The 17640-nt window shown below is 38.1% G+C and overlaps 1 protein-coding gene across 1 annotated transcript in view; it reads right to left on the bottom strand.

Annotated features, from left to right (window-relative positions):
• Positions 1-1468: 1468 nt before the first annotated feature.
• The window catches only part of susd6 (sushi domain containing 6), a 35414-nt gene continuing 19242 nt past the window's right edge, over positions 1469-17640 (bottom strand). The window contains exons 3-7 of the mRNA XM_038288378.1: positions 6126-6320; positions 5467-5661; positions 4999-5137; positions 4044-4498; positions 1469-3813 (exon numbers count right to left, since the gene is read on the bottom strand). Coding sequence (XP_038144306.1) covers positions 3788-3813; positions 4044-4498; positions 4999-5137; positions 5467-5661; positions 6126-6320 — 1010 coding nt within the window. The 3' untranslated portion in view covers positions 1469-3787. The remainder of the gene's footprint in view (positions 3814-4043; positions 4499-4998; positions 5138-5466; positions 5662-6125; positions 6321-17640) is intronic.

The following is a 17640-nucleotide window of genomic DNA, read 5'->3' as shown; positions in this document are numbered from 1 at the left end:
AAATTAAATGTAACTTATATTAACCAAGTTGTTTCATATAGTGCAGTTAGATGCTGATGGCAGGAAGGGCCTCCTGCAGTGGTTTGGCTTGCACTAAAACCTCCAACTGTGGGGAGTGGCGGCCTAGTGGTTACAGCATAGGAATTCTGAGGTTGTGAGTTCGAAACCCACTCCCATAACCTCCACTCTGGCTCTTTGAGCAAGACCCTTAATCGCCCCCAATGGTGCCCTACGATCCCCAAGGGGATGGGTTATATGCAGAGGTAAATTCCTCCAATGTAAGATCAATAAAGTTGAATTGATTACAAACCTTTGTAAAATTATAGAGAAATCTAGGATTTCAACAACATTACAATACATTTATTAATTTTGTCTATCTAATGTAATTTCTAAAAAAAAAAAAAGACTGCAAAGAATGCCAACATCAAATGCAGACACATGCTTGTGTCAATTATTTTGACATGCTAAATAACACATAGCATTTAGAAATATTTACTTTAAAAACCACAAAACTAAATAAAACCTGGAAGGTCAGTCAGTGACAAACACTGTAATTGAAAGCTGTAACATATATTGAAATGTTTTTAAAACACTTTACTGTTGTAAGACAGTCTGATAAAAATGATGCTCAGAGTTGTCCTTAAGATATTCTAATTATATAAAAGTAGACTTTTTATGGTAATAATTAAAAACCCTTTGATTGCCCATGTTAATTACAAATATTAACCACAGCACCACTCATATTGCAAATGCTCATCTGGTTTAGAGATGCCGATCAGGACAAAAGGCCGCCTTTCTCTGGTGATATTCAATAGTGACTTCAGGTAAAAAGGGGTGCCAGGTGTTTAGCTTTGCAGTGTTCATCAGAGTTGATCCTAGGTTTGAAAACTGAGCTCCACCGATTACTAGAATGGTTGGATTTTTTTTAAGGGGCACCTTTATTAGCTTAAAAAATTAATTCTGGTCTTTTAGACCATTTTGTATCAGAGTTGGTGACCTTTATAATAAACCATTTTGTTGCAGGTCTAGGTATTTATATAAAACAATCTTTCTTCCAGTATTTCCCTGTATTCAGCGTAAAAGTTCTTCACCATCAACCCTGAACAGCTTTCTTTTCAAAAAGCACGATGTTGATCTAATGACCATGTATCTGCTATTTTCCCCTCAGTAGCTGATTAATAACTTTAAATCAGATTTTTTAGGGCTTCTCTAATATATTTTTTTGTCATATTTCCGAGGAGCTGGATAAAAAAGTATCCTGTGGACATTTTATCCCACTTGAGCTGATGATCTCTGCAGCTCCTACAGAGTTACCGTGCAGCTTCATTCAGTTTTGTAGTTCAAGTGAAATCACTGCCAATGTAAAATACTTTTAGAGATTATGTGTTCCCGGAACCTTTATCCAACTGGCTCAATGTATTTTAGAACAAACAATAATGATAGGACACCGAACAAAATCCACACCTTCCACATTTGAAAGAAAGCTTTAATTAGAAAGTTATATACAGACTGTAAAATTAAATTAAACTTTATACAAATATTAAATTACTATCTTCACACCCACTGCCATGTACAGAGAGAAAAGAACAAAGCTTAAAGCATGGAAATCAAGAATCCAGATGGGACATTTGAACCTGTTATCTCTGGGGGAATAAACACCGTACAACAGTGCTTTTTAGAAACTTTTTTAAACCTCCAGTCGTCTTAAAAACATTAAGTCTTACGGCAAAAGAAGCCAAAAGGCAATGAAATATAGGTTCTTTTAGGCTCATTGTTATAATTATCATAATCTTTATCACAGTTGGTGGTAATCGGGGGGGTGGGGGGACAGACAGAGATATTCTTTTACTTTTGCCAACAGAAATAAAACACATTGATAAATAAAACTGTTTTATGCATAGAATAGAAAAAAATAGAGTAAGGCAATTGGAGAAAAAGAAATCTAAAACTGTAAAGCAATCAATTTGGAGGCTTAAGATTATACATATTAAAAAGAAAAGAAAATGTAATCTAAGGCAACATTTTGTTTGCATGAATTATGAAGCCACAGACAGCACCCCCCACCCCCCAAAAAAAGAAAACAAGAAAATATTTTAGATTTCATGTGAGTCTGTGTGTTTTCAAAGCTAAGAAAGAAAGTAATCATCAGCGTTGGTCTGAGCCATGCCGTTTCCAGGGTGACTGACTCAAGCAACAAGGCTTTTCAAGTGTCAATAAAAACAGATGATGAATTCTAACAGAAGGACATGTTTTCTATCTTTTATTTGCACTTGGTGTTAGAGGACTGAGCTGATGTGATGGAGGGTATATTGCTGTCAAACGTTTTATTTCTTTCCTCTTTATTTTACTGCAACCAGTTGCAGTTTGTTTTCCACAATTTTACAACAGTGGAGAGTGTTTATTTCAGCATGAAAACGGATGAGAGCCAGTTCCTTTAAGGATAGGGGCGATTTACAGCCATACGGGGGAGGGGGAAAATTTTCTAGCTTCAGAGCGGATAAATAATACCCACATTGTGTTGAAAAAAAAAAACAATGGTAGAAGTGAAGCTAGATTGTCCATGTGACTTTTTTTTTAAAGTGTTGGGAGGGATATTTTCCTATGATGAAAGACTGGGGCGTTGTCAGGACGGCCTCGATCGGCCCACATACAAACCAGGAAAGGGGTGTATCAAGGCCTACCATATCAGGACTGTTCTCTCCTGTCTGGTTACATAAAACAAAACAAAACAAAACAAAAAAAAAAGAAATACACGCGCTCAGATTCAGCAACTCAAAGCAAACAGTCACACACAAACAATAAATACAGAGAGGAGAAAATTAACTGATAAGAACGTTAAAGTTTAGATAACCCTTCAATCTCTTTGTTCAACAACAGGCCTCTCTCACTTCACCCCCCTTGTACAAAAACTGTAAGATGCGCAGCCGAGGCACCAATCGATCCCCCTCATGCGTCTAGATACGGCAGCAGCGGGACGGGAACAAATAGAGAAGCAGATCTTTTTGTAGTTGTGATATGGTGCTCGACGAAATGCAGCGCGCCGCTTTTAGCTTTTGTGACATGGTTGTCACTCCTGATAATCCGTTTGCCAGACGGCGATGATGAACTCACGGCAAGAGAAAGAGAGAGGAGGATTCATGCTTCGTTCAGTGTGCCGTGACAGCATTAAACTGAAAAACAACATGCAGCATTTGCAGAGGGCCACAAGGAAGTCAGGCATGACTCACGACTTCTGAAGTACAGCGGGAAGACGGTCTGAGCGCCAAAGCTTTAAGAGCCAAAATTCACCGGTTAAACTTTTTCCTTTTTTTTTTTGAAAACATCAACAGAAATCCTGAACAGAGCTGATGAGCTTTTTTTGGGAAAAAAAAAAAAAAAAACTCGTAGTGGGAATACAGATAACTACACTGGGCCAGAGGCAAGTCCATGGTAATATGTATGATAAACAATCCTGACTCAGTAATTACTTTTATTCACAGGATCTACAGAATTTACGTCAATATGTTTCCACTTAATGCATCTGGCCTTTCCTCGGTCTCATCCAGAATGTGGGTCCAACATTGCTCTTCTTGCTGTAATCGTACTGGTTGTTGGCTTTGCTTGGAAATGCTAATAGCAGTAGGAGGATTGCTAGGAAATTGAGCACTGTTCCAGCCCTTTTCTCTGCTGGCTGCTGGGAGAACGGAGGAGAGTTTCGGGAAGTAAATAGATAGCCACAGTCAGTTCCAGACAGTAGCGACAGATAGGCAAAAGAGCTGCTGCTGCTGCTGATAGCGGGCCACAGGCTTCATGCTTCCTTCAACAGAGGGATATCTGCAGGGGAACAGAAGAGTCATTTCAGAACAGGATAACAGTTGATTCATCAGCTGCAATGCAGAACATCAAGTTTGTTCACAGTCCTAAATGTATATAAGCATGTTTGAATTTAAAAGGTAATTCTGTTAAAAAAATATTCATACAGATTTTGATGTTTTATTAGATTTCAGTTTATAATATTTCACTATTTAGTAAATAATAAGCACAGTTAGACAACTTCCTCTTACCGTCAGCAAACTCATCTACAGATGCCACAGAAAGCAGGCTGTGCTGGTCGCTGCTCTCTGAGTCTCTACGAGGTTGGGGGCCTGCACAAGCACCAACAAGGGGCTCTCTGGCCCATGAAGATGAAGAGGAGGACGAGGGGGCCTGATGAACCAACACTGTCTCTGCGTGACGGTGGGAGGAGTAGGAGGATGATGATGTTGATGGCAAACAGAAGTCTAATTCTCTGTGCTGGCAGCTCCTGCTGGAGTTTTGGCCCCCTGTGGCTCCCTGAGGAAGCCCCTCGGAGAGTACTATGGGGACCCGGGACTCTGATGGAGCTACAGGTGGAGGTGGAGAAGGAGGAGCACCAGAGGGGCCACTGCTTCCATATACAGCCTCTTCATAGGAGGGCAGCGACACCTGGACGCCCTCCACCATAATGGAGCTGCTCTGACCTGAGACGCCCTGCTCCCTCCTAAAGACCAAACAGACCAAGAGAATAAATCAGTGTGGTGAATGTGGATCAAAAACAAAACTCAGTTCTGGGTTACAGTCCGATGTGATGCAACATACAGCAAAATCAAAGCGATTAGTATTGCCTGTAGATCACGTTAAAGCAGGCTGCAGAAAGCACCCCCCTCCCCGGCCTATTACACAATCAACATGAGTGCCAGTGAGCATCAGATCAAATCATCCTGGCTTTTCAACCACAGAGCCCCAGCAGACACAGCTGTCAAATGTGATCACATGAACTATTTAAGTGTTTACATATTCATGGGTCAGGAATGTCAGACATGAAAGCTTGCAGAACAAGTCATACATGAGCTACAGGAGTCAATCAAAACTGAGATCAGCAGCAGAAAACAAATAATTACTAACTATGCCCAGGATAAAAATCAGTCTCAGGTTCTCTAACTTTACAAAAAGGAATTCATCACCAAGGTATGAAGGAAAAGGGAATTTTGTTAATCTTACCTGCTGTGATGGAAGGACTTGAGTTTCGGCTGTACTAGAACAAACAGCACGACTAAGAGCAGGATGAGTAACACAGAGCTAGCTGTGGTCAAGACGATGGACAGAGCTGGCATCCCCAAAGGCAAGCTGGGCTCCTTGTCTGGATGAGCCATGAGAACAGATCAAGATAAAAACGGTAAACAGATTGTACCATTATCATGGAGTGCTAGACCGTTTTCATGTAAAACAGCCAAATTTCCAGCGATATCTTTATTTTTAACCAACATTTTTAAAAATATTTAAAATAATCCATGGCAATATCTGTCAAGTCAAGACTGTAAACATATCACCTATTCAAATTGTAGAAAGTGACTGCACTTATTTATTTCACTTTTATATAGCGGGTATATTATATTATTTTTTTTCAAAAACAAACAAAAAAAATATAAAACTAATGAAAATGAAAGGAGATTGGCTGAGCTAACAGACCTTGTGTGAGTCTGCAGCTGATCTGCATGTGACTGTCCCACTCGCCATCCAGGCAGGTGAGGTATTTGTAGTCTCCCTTCATCGTGTATCCCTCGTCACAAAAGTACTCGATGACGGTGTTATGGACGAGGTGGTGGCAGGGAGTCGGGTGACAGCGGTAGCCTCCGTTCTCTGGTTCAGGGGGTGGTGAACACACTGGAGAGAATGAAATGAAATAGACATGTGGTGGGTATTACTGTGCTCAGGAAGACTGCTGGTGATTATTTCTACCTGTGGAGAGAAATCGAAGCTTAAAGTTGACCTAAAATGACACAGTGCTCCCTGCTAGCTCTCAAGGACACACCTCTCTGTCATTGTTATTGTAACGTTAAGTACCGTGGTGTAGAGGAATTTCTATCTAGGTGCTCAAGCTCAATTTTAAAAGGCAAAACTTACCTGACAAACACATTAAGATGAGCTGTTCTGAGCTTTAATAGATTCTATAAATATATAAAAGAAGCATAATCCAACGAAAAAAACACTTCAAGTCAATAAAACGTATAATAATAACAAGGTGCAATAATAAGTATTAATGTTTGTGGGTTATTGATGGGAGGAATTATTTCTTTAAATATTAACATTAAATTATATTTCTCTTAACAATAAAGGTCGTTGCTCACCATAGTTTTTGATGCAGTTTGGAGGTGGACTGGACCAAGCTCCCTGGCTGGTGCAAAAGATGGTAGCCTGTCCATCTGGTGTGTATCCTGGATCACAGCCGTATGTAAGCTGGGAGCCAGGAGGATAGGAGGCCTGGTTGGACTCGGTCTGGTTCAGCAGGCTTCCATGCTGCACTCCGTGTGGAGGCGCACAACCTAAAGACACGGGAAACAATGACATGAACATTTATCTGCTGCGTCTGGAGGGGAGAAGGATGGGCTTTGATCCCCGTTCTTCTGGATTACATAAGCAACTCCCTGCTGCAGCCTGGAAGCCAATTTGACTTCATAATCCATATTAAATAATGCAAGATAAAAAGTAATTACATGCTATGCAAGTAAACAGAGTTTTGCTTGCCTCAAGTCAGGGATGTGTATCTTAATTTTTAATTAATGCAGAGATTTTCATGTACCCACCGAGTCGAGAAACAAACTGTTTACCTTTGGAGCCCTTGTTCCATTTATAAGTTGTATAACCCTAAGTATTAACTTTTAGACATTGCATAAATAAATTTACACAGACTGTCAGTGTAACAATAACTGCTGCATTAATGTTCTGCTGTGGGCACATTATGCTATTTCATTAAGCAGATTTAAACCCCTGCCTGGTCAGCTGCCATAAGGTCAAACAAGCTTTTAAAAGAAAATTTTGTCAAGTTGACATACAGTGTTTATAATTAAAGCTCAGCATTACTTGAAACTCTGCAGCTTCTCATACCAGATGAAGAGGAAAATGGATCAAGATGAATAGTTAGATGGAGGAAGCCCTGCTACAGTGTTGAGGATTAAAAATATCATATAGATCCAATTCCTCTCGATCAGCTCGTGCTCATTAAACCCTCCCCTTTCCACACTAGTAACAGTTCTATCTGGCAGTAGGTCGGGATCCTTCTCCAAGTTCATTTACTTTTTGATAATGGCAGATTCAGATATCTTAAGATATCTAAGCCAGCCAAGAAGCACAGGATGAGGGAGAAGCCCGGAGTCAATCAGGTTTCTATCCACAGAATGGCAGCATGGTCATATCAGCTAGTAGAGCCTTTGTTTTGTTACAGTGAGAGAAAAACATCTAAATGTGTGCTGTGTACCTTTGTAGCCGCCCCCCCCCCCCCCCAGCATCTAAAGCTACCATCGGGCAAGAGGAAACCGTCTAAATCCATCACATCTGACACAACATTGCAGCACCTGTGTAAACCGAGATGTAAATGAACACCAAGTTCAGTGAAACTAAGAACCAGAAAGTAGTTGGAGTAAATCTAGCTTGGCGCCACCTGGTGGCAGAGAAGGTACAGCAGTACTTATACTGTTTCCTGAGTTTCCTCTGTTTTCAGATGTGAAATTCAATACAAGAGGAATGGAGGGGATTCTGTAAAACATGCCCTGCGACTTTACTACCTTTTTATCTTAATAAAAAAAAGTTCATATGTTATAGGCATAAACAATACAATAAGCTCAAAGTTATGTTAAATATGTAAACAAATTATATATTTTTTTATTATTCTTGATTTTAGTGTATAAAAATTATATTAACCCTACTTTACTGAAAGCTACTTGACTGTCGCAAACAAAAAGAAACAGAGCAAAAAATCCACCCTGCCCCAATTCAGTTTATATTTAGGGATCGAAAAGAGACCATTTCCCCAATGAAAACTCAGACATCCTCTAATCTCCAGAGAGAAACAACGCTTTAAGCTGGAACCAGAAGATTAAATGGAAACACTCAAATGTGCAAAGCTTTCTCTCCCTCTCAAACACACACATACGGGTAAATGGAAACAAAGTCAACACCCATAAATAAGGGCACGCCCAGGGCTGACAAGACCGACACCAGTGGGTGTGTTACTGAGCTATGCTGTGGAAAGACTGGATGTGTTTACACAAGAATCTCCAAGATGAACAGAACATTTGGTTGCCAAAAAAACAACAACAAAGGCATCCTTTAAGATTAGATTTTTTTTATTCTTGTTAAATAAATTAATTGTGTTTTCTTCACTCATTAATAAGCAAAATGTCTTTCCCTGAGAAATGAGATTCTACAGGTCTTTAGAGATACATAAAAAAAAAAACAATCATGTTCTAACGTTCAATAACACTGTTCTAAACTGCTATAAGCTTGCTGATCTAAAATAATAATTGTACCTCCACTAACCCGTGCATTGGGGGTTATAAAAGCAAAGTAACCTTTTATAAACTCTTATTTCTACTTATTTGTTAAGAGTTAAAGAAACCCTTTTCCCCACCAGAACCTGGTTTGAAATAAATTTCCAGTGATGGATCAATGTCCGATATCATCCTAATTACCCCTCACATGAGAAAACAGTACAAACACATATACAATAATGTTGGAACAGTTCACTTTGCAGAAAAAAAATACATCTATTTGACTTAGACGCCCGTCTGTGCTTAAGGATGCTATCTGACACCATGACCACAGCAGTTGTTCCCTGAAAGGCTTTAGGGACACTAAAGGCTCTCCAAGGAGAGGACTGTGGTAAAGGTGAGGAATTGATTACCCCTGACTGAGAGGCAGGAGGAGGCAAAAAAGGCCTTAGGGGGCATTTAAGGGCAGCAGCTTTAACCCTTGTTTTTGTCCTTTCTGTTGACCTACAGTCAATAGAGCTGATCTAGACAGAGGAAAAGTAATTAAGGATGCTCAATATATCATGATCACACCACTGTGTGCAATATCCATACTGCAAAGGACCCTTTGGTGGGCAATAACTGTTGACTAATATATTACAAGTGTCATAAACATTAATATCATAAGCAGATGTAATATTTAGCTAGGTGGATGGAGTCTCAAGGAGAACTTAAAGTCCTACTGCAAAGCAAAAACTAAGAGATATAAAGGCTGCATTAGGCAATGCGATACTAAACCCACGCCTAAAAAAATAGACAATGGATTAGATGGAAATCAACTAGAGGAAAGGCTTACAGCACAATTGATTTGCAAATAAAAACATTTATTAAAACATGCTGGCTTAAAATGATTTGCTTTAGAAAAAATACTTAAAGGGAAAAACTAACCAGCAATTTAACCTCAAATACCATTACTAAAGCCTTTTCCACAGTAAACCAACCCAACTCACTGGAAATATATATTTTTCTCCTATAAATTTATGGTCATCTGGACTGGTATAAGTCAAAGGAAAAATAAAAAAAAATACCAAGTTTATTCCTTAAAAAACATTGTTTTAAGATGTCTTTCTGCACAGCATTTCTGTTTTCGACAAATATTTTACAGCAACAAATTTAAATGAATAGCTTCAAAAGTACGACTAGGAGAGAAATACTGAAGTAGGCAGACAATTAGAGCTTAAAAATAAAAGCTGATCAGACAGAGTATCCTTCAAAAGTGGCAAAAAAATGAATTTTAAAGTAAAAGTTTTTCATGTTAAAAACATATTTAGTAATGTTTTTACATTGTAAACACTATGCTAACTGCACAACTAAACTGTTTTAGTAAGAATTAATCACCTCCTGTGATAGCACCCCTGGAGTGAGAATAAAAACAACAACAAAGGATCTAAATATAATCCAGCTAAAAATAAAACTGTCTCTCTCCCATCAAGGTACACAGAAAAACATTTTTTTTTGCAAGAAGCTGAATCATAGGTCATCTATATAAAAAAAATATATATATATATATTTCAAAATATATTATATGTGATGTTATTATAAAACTTAGAAATGTTTTTAATGGTGCAACTTCCTAGTTACACAATGAGGGAGATTGCTTATTGACCATGGAGTCATTTAAAAGAAGCAGAAAGATGCAGTCATAAAACATTCCTGTTGCACAACAAACAATCAGGATGGAAAAGTAATTATAATAAATTATAAAACCCTTAAAAATGATGCTGAACTCTATCATTGCCTTTATGGGTGGTAAGAACCGAGATATTCAGTAAAAAGAATGAACACAGTCCTGGTTCTTCAAAATGATCTAATAGTTACCATACAATCTGTGCTTCTCACTTTGCATTAGCCAAAAAGTTGATCTAAATGTTAAAACCTGAAGATGGAAAATTAATTTTGAATCAAAAATTTAATTTGCATGTAGTACACCATGCTGTGTGACTTTGAGGATGAGACTGAGTCACAGCTAAACACAAGCCGTTATCTTTAGTTAGCAGGAGAACTGATTTTTAAGGACTATTAAAAACAATAATGACCAAAACAGAGTCTCTGTGAAAGCCAAAGAAAGACCAAAAATGAACAAGATGATACAAATCCCAGCTTTTAAGCTCCAACCTTTACTATAATGAAGCAAACGAAGTAGACATTTAAAAAGGTTAAACTATTAGAGTCCGTTTGAGCACAAAAATGTAATCTGATTAAGTTACTTAAAGATCAGGGAATAAGTTCACATTGAAGGGAGACTGTTGTCTGCACACCGCACCCATGAATCGGATTCCTAATCCCAACAGCTAGTCCCTTAAAGCTGTGCTGGAGGACACTCAACACATGGGTGGGGGCATCAAAATCCCCTTCCTAGCCCTAAGGTGCCGGACTGCCTGTGAATATCTCTCCTTTTCCCATCTGTCGCTAATGGCACACGTCTGTTAAGAGCGAGGGGAGGAGGGATGAGAGGAAAAAAAATAAAATAAATCAGGGTGGGAGAAAGATGTGGGATTTAGCAATCACTGCCCAGGCAAATTAAATTTCTAATTGTTCTCCATTACAGGCTGGGAGCACATTACAGCAAATCAGATACAGATTACTTAACCAGCCAGCTGCTACGCTGCTTTATACAATAGGCTATAAAAAAGGGAGTGTTTTCCTTAATGTGTGGATGTGGAAGTGGGGGAATTTGTGTGTGAATGTACCACTAAGGGTGTGCGGATTGGGTCAAGTCAAAAATTGAAGACAGGATGATGATTATGATCTTTTCCTGATAATTGTTTTTTTTCCCCCACACATTAAAGAGCCTCAACCCAATCCCTTTGTTGTTGTTTTTCTGATGATGCTCCAATCATTTTTGGGGCAAGGATGTTTTTGTTTTTCAATGCTCTCTTGTTTCTCCGGATAATCCATGGGATTTTTAAACCAAGCTGTTATTAGAGACTAGTACAGTGAAGCAGAGCCAACAGGAAGAGAGTGTGAGAAAAATAACAGCATTTACACTAATTTCTGCCACCAATAGATAAGCTCAGTTGTAAATATTAAGAGGATTAAAGCTGAGGTATGCATCAGTTTGGTTTATTTGTTTAGAGAATTATAAAAGAAATCCCTTAATCAGTACAATTATTGTTTTTTCTTCTTCACATGTCTAAATAGTTTAATTAAATTCACAATTTATTGATTCCAAAGGGAAATAGAATGCTGCAATTCATATAAAGGGGTTTCTCCAATGTCTATAGACAGGAAGGATCTCTTTAAGCCTCTGACTTAAGATACAGTTTAAAGACAATAGTTGCAGTAATTAAGTACAGTGGCAAATATTTCATTACAATTAAGACTGTAGTGATAAAAGCTTTTAAAACAAAATTAAAGCTGAAAAGAAAATTAGTTTCTGAATTAAAAGGAATAGACCAAAGAGAAAGCATTGAAGCTGTTAGCAGGAAGGATCTGGAAAAAAAAAGGTTACCTTCATTGGCAGGATGTTAGGTGCTCTGTCCTACTAACAACAGGAGGCAAGACTTCAAGTGAAGTTAAGAAGCTTAAAAAACTAGAAGAAGATAAAACATTATAATCCTAAAAAATTCAGTTCTCTTCATCATTGCCGTGCTGAATTAGGCAATATTGGAAGTCTATTCAAAATCTAATAGGGCAAGGGTCTCTTTTCTTAACAGAAAATAGTCAAACCTATGTTTACGTTAGCAATGCTAACCCCAGTAGAACACTAGTGTTTATCCAAGTGTTAAATTCAAATGCAAAGATACAAAAGACAGCTTAAAAATTGTGATTAAATCTTATATAATCTACATTTCGTATAAAAATAGCCCCAAAATAATAGCTCTTCTGCAAATACACTATCTTGTACCTCTATGAATAATAGTTGTTTATGACAAAGAAAAACTTCTTAATAATCTGGTATAGCTACATTAAATAGTGAAAAATATAAGTTGTAGCAAATCAGAGCTTTTCCTTTTATACATGAAATTTGAAACAGCAAATTATTTTCAACTAATCTCGTAGAAAGAAAAATGTGACTACCTTTTAGGTGTCGCAAATAAAATGGAGAAAAATTGAATTTAAACTTGTACAATAAAAGAGTAAAGGCAATATACTGTAAATCTTTTTGGTTAATCTTAAAATGAGGTGCATCCGTTATCTGCATGCTATCCGTATCGGCTTTAAAACTAAAGACTTTTTGCCATTTCTTCAATATAATTCACAGATATATATGCAAGTACAGGTGCTGGTCATAAAATTAGAATATCATGAAAAAGTAGATTGATTTCAGTAATTCCATTTAAAAAGTGAAACTTGTATATTATATTCATACATTACATACAAACTCATATATTTCAGATGTTTATTTTGTTTAATTTTGATGATTACAAATGACAACAAATGAAAATCTCAAATTCATCATATCAGAAAATTAGAATATTACTGAAGACCAATAAAAACAAAGGATTTATAGAAATGTTGGCCAACTGAAAAGTATGAACATGAAAAGTATGAGCATGTACAGCACTCAGTATTTAGTTGGGCCTCCTTTGGCCTGTATTACTGCAGCAATGCGGCGTGGCATGGAGTCGATCAGTCTGTGGCACTGCTCAGGTGTTATGATAGCCCAGGTTCCTCTAATAGTGGCTTTTAGCTCTTCTGAATTGTTGGGTCTGGTGTATTGCATCTTCTTCTTCACAATACCCCATAGATTTTCTATGGGGTTAAGGTCAGGAGAGTTTGCTGGCCAATTAAGAACAGGGATACCATGGTCCTTCAACCAGGTACTGGTAGCTTTGGCACTGTGTGCAGGTGCCAAGTCCTGTTGGAAAATGAAATCTGCATCTCCAAAAAGTTGGTCAGCTGCAGGAAGCATGAAGTGCTCTAAAACATCCTGGTATGTGGCTGCGTTGACCCTGGACCTCAGAAAACACAATGGACCAACACCAGCAGATGACATGGCACCCCAAACCATCACTGACTGTGGAAACTTTACACTGGACTTCAAGCAACGTGGATGAAGTGCCTCTCTTCTTTTCCTCCAGACTCTGGGACCTTGATTTCCAAAGGAAATGCAAAATTTACTTTCATCAGAGAACATGACTTTGGACCACTCACCAGCAGTCCAGTCCTGTTTCTCTTTAGCCCAGGCAAGACGCTTCTGACGCTGTCTGTGGTTCAAGAGTGGCTTGACACAAGGAATGCGACAGCAGAAACCCATGTCTTTCATACGTCTGTGTGTGGTGGTTCTTGAAGCACTCACTCCAGCTGCAGTCCACTCTTTGTGAATCTCCCCCACATTTTTGAATGGGTTTTGTTTCACAATCCTCTCCAGGGTGCGGTTATCTCTCTTGCTTGTACACTTTTTTCGACCACATCTTTTCCTTCCCTTCGCCTCTCTATTAATGTGCTTGGACACTGAGCTCTGTGAACAGCCAGCCTCTTTAGCGATGACCTTTTGTGTCTTGCCCTCCTTGTGCAAGGTGTCGATGGTCGTCTTTTGGACAACTGTCAAGTCAGCAGTCTTCCCCATGATTGTGTAGCCTATAGAACTAGACTGAAAGACCATTTAAAGGCTTTTGCAGGTGGTTTGAGTTAATTAGCTGATTAGAGTGTGGCACCAGGGGCCATCAATTTTGAACCTTTTCACAATATTCTAATTTTCTGATATGATGAATTTGAGATTTTCATTTGTTGTCATTTGTAATCATCAAAATTAAACAAAATAAACATCTGAAATATATGAGTTTGTATGTAATGTATGAATATAATATACAAGTTTCACTTTTTAAATGGAATTACTGAAATCAATCTACTTTTTCATGATATTCTAATTTTATGACCAGCACCTGTAAATCTACCAACATGTTGCATGCATCCAACTGATGCATGAATCTGAAGAGATGCTGAGGTAAAGTCGGTGGAGTTTATGTTTTTTTTAGTTATAGAAACAGCTACCTGAATTGTCAGGTGTTTTTTTTGACAATTTTTAATAAATATAGAAATTATTCAAAAGACCCACGTAGAGCCGTTAATGTGATAAACGAGTCTGGGTTTCCCGTTCATGCATTTTTGAACCCGACTTCAACTCAAATATCTGAGAACAGCAAAGGCAGTCAAACATGTTTCAAGCAATAAGAGGTGTAACATGAATCAACAGACTCACGCAGACTTGAAAGACAGAACAGCGTGTGATTGATACTTGCGGTGTCATATTCTTCTTGGAACTGCTTCCAAATTTCACATCTATGAAAAGAAAATCTACAAAACTCTAAACACTGCCGACTGATTTTTTTTTAGCTTGTAACGGCTCACAGAAAACATCAAGAAAAAAAAAACGGTTGAAAGAAAAAGGCTGTTTAGTAAAAGGGAAGGGAACATGCTGCGAAGAAAAATGAGAACAATAACCACAGAAACGTAGGTGCTTAAACTATACATCTGTAGGGTGGAAATGATGCAAAACAAAGCAGAAACCTCAGAGCATGTCACTCTGCAAAAATGAGCTTTTGGTAGATGATTCAGGGAGCTGATAAAGAAAGATGTTTGAAAGAGGGAAGATTAAAAAAAGAAAGGTAACCTGTGGGAGGTCCTGGCTCTTATATTAATAAAACAAGCACCACAATTTAAAGCTAATTAAGACTGTGCAATAACTACTTAAGAAATCTGACTGTATTTCTTATGTAAATGATTTAATAAAACAAACGTAAACATCAAACACACCTAGGGACACATAGTGTTTACCTGCCTTCTGTAAGGTAAGCTTGCTACATTATTAAACCAAACAAAGTCTCATATTAACAATTGAAAGGTAACCCTCTAGCAAACCAGAGTCAATCAGAGCAGCTGCACATCTCAAAGGAGCATTTATAGAAAACATCTATTCCTGCAGCTGCAATACAAGCTTGCAAAACACAGGCAAAAAACCCAGAGATGGATGTCCCTAAATAAATGGAAATTCTCCCCTTCTCCATTCAGTCCACCCCTGCAGTGTCAATGCATTTACTGAGCCACGCGTGCTGCCCGTGCAGCCCATTGTCCTCGCTCAGCATGGATGGGGCACAGTGACAGATTTAAGCAGCGTGCCTCTGAAAAGGACAACAGACAACTTTGCATTTGAAGGGTTAAATATGCATGTGAGGCCAAAGCGGGTGAGGGCAGGAGGGACTACAGCCATTGTGTGACCCCCCAACAGGCAAACATGTACACACTCTCGACCCCGACACAACAGATGGGAGGATGCTCTGAGGTGGCGAACAGTGAGCGCCCCTGCTCTCTCTCCCATTACCATCTCCGTTGATGACAGCTGGGAGGCAGACATTCCTACTTCTCAGCTTTCAGCGGAAAACAAAAGAGTGTGTGGGACCCCTCCCACACACACACGTGCATATATGCACAGCCTTAACTCATTCCCCTCACTAAAAAAACACCCAAAGTAACAGTATCTTGATCATATTTCAGTCGCTTGAGCCTTCCAGACAGAAAAGGTACGAGAACTTGAGTGATATTGTTGAATAGAAGAGAAGTAAAGCCAATTAAAAAGTAAAAAAATCTGACCAAGAACTAGTCTGAACAGATCATTTCAAAAAGAAGATAAATAGTTCTTTAAGATCAGCAGCAGATTTAAAACAATGCACTCCCTGTTATAGCCTTTTGTCCATCACCACCGTATGAAGTCCAACAGGACTCTTGGACCAACTGCTCGGATCAGTCTCCACAAGGGTGAACAAATGGTGACAAGCATCTCTGTGTATAACCTCTTAACACAAGCAGCCTGCTCTGCTGACAGAAAAGGCATGTGGTCAGCTGTGATGTCTTTTATGCAAATTTAAAGCTCTTAAAGTAATATAGTTAAAAGGAAAAACAAAACTGCAACCAAACCTCTGAAAATGAGAAAAATCTTGAATCTTTATCAAGTTATCCTTTAACTGCTGGAACAGATCCTGTGCTATGCCTTTGAAAAAACAAAGAAATTAAAAACCATAAATGTTAAAATAAGGTGGAAATATATGTCAACATTTGTCCTGATATTGTTTAGTCATTTCTAAGCCTAAATTAACTTTTACTCTGGGCTTGATTAACATTAATTACTCATCATCAACCTGCAGGCTTTCAAAGCTTTAGCTTCATTAAGATACAATGTTTGTATTGTATCACAAGTCCTACTAGCGTCATATGCCTCTTGGATTCCAATTTTTTGTGCGTTTCCTCTTTCTTTTTACTTATCCACTGGGAAATGTTGTCTTTCTTAGCTTCATTACTTTGATAAGTGGTTCCACTCATGGGCAACAATGTACCTCCAGTCAAGTTGTCCTATTTTATGCAAATACTCAAAACTCTTAAAGCTTACAAACCAGTGAAAAACAAAGTATAAATCACAGAAATATAAGGGGGGACCATAAATTAATATGAATGCCTCTGGATGCAAAAAGAGTGAACTGTTAAGCAGGGAAAAGATAAAAACCAGTAAATGCATAGCATACTTTTTAAAACTGATTAATGCATAAAGTTGAATGAACTTCAGCCCTATAAAGCGGTACGATTATGAAAATTTTATGGTGTTACGCAATATGTACTGTGATAAGCAGAAAGTTGGCCAAAAAGTAGTTTGAGTGGTAAATCAAATTTCTCTTTGGTATAAGAAGATTTTTAAGTGAACTGTAAAATAAATGCCTCTCCATTTCTAATCAGATCAACCACTGATAAAACAGATGAAAAAAAGGAATAATTAAACAATTCCCTAATTTTCTTTTAAGATTCAAAACTATCACTTCTAAAAAAAACATGGGAAAGAGTCTCGCACAGCCAAACATCTCTGAAATCAGTCAGAGTAAGAAATGGCACATTTCCACAAAACCATTTCACTACGGTACTTTTGTACCGTAGTGAAGTCCCTCTTCAAACAAAATACGTCTTAAATAATCCAACATGCAGCAATAGCATCAGCAAATAACAAGATAAAAAGGCACTAATATATACCTATTCCAAAAAAGTAAAAAACCTGGATGATTGAGAATCTTCACCAGCATAAAAAAAAAATACATTTACAATAAGGTGTCACAACCGGCACCAAAGTACAGTCCTGGTTTTCCTTTCAGCAATTGCTGCAGCTTTAAAATGCTGTAGGTTGCTGACATTTCTCAGTACACTGGTGCATGCATAAAAATGCTGACACAATAACCCAAATGGATACACGGCCAGCCTATACAAAGACCATCAGTGTTGCTGTGGTTCTGTTTACAGATGAGGCAATAAGGACAGAGGCCATCAGAGCAGAGAAAAGACAATTGGCCACAAAATATATCAACACTATAATTTAAAGACCGTTTACTGCTTAAGGTAAAGGATGAAGGGGTAATAT

This window comes from Cyprinodon tularosa, unplaced genomic scaffold (genome assembly GCF_016077235.1).
Source record: "Cyprinodon tularosa strain WSP-4 unplaced genomic scaffold, ASM1607723v1 ctg253, whole genome shotgun sequence".
Lineage (NCBI taxonomy): Eukaryota > Metazoa > Chordata > Actinopteri > Cyprinodontiformes > Cyprinodontidae > Cyprinodon > Cyprinodon tularosa.
Note: the sequence above shows the minus strand (reverse complement) of the source record. Positions and strands in the feature narration are given on the sequence as shown.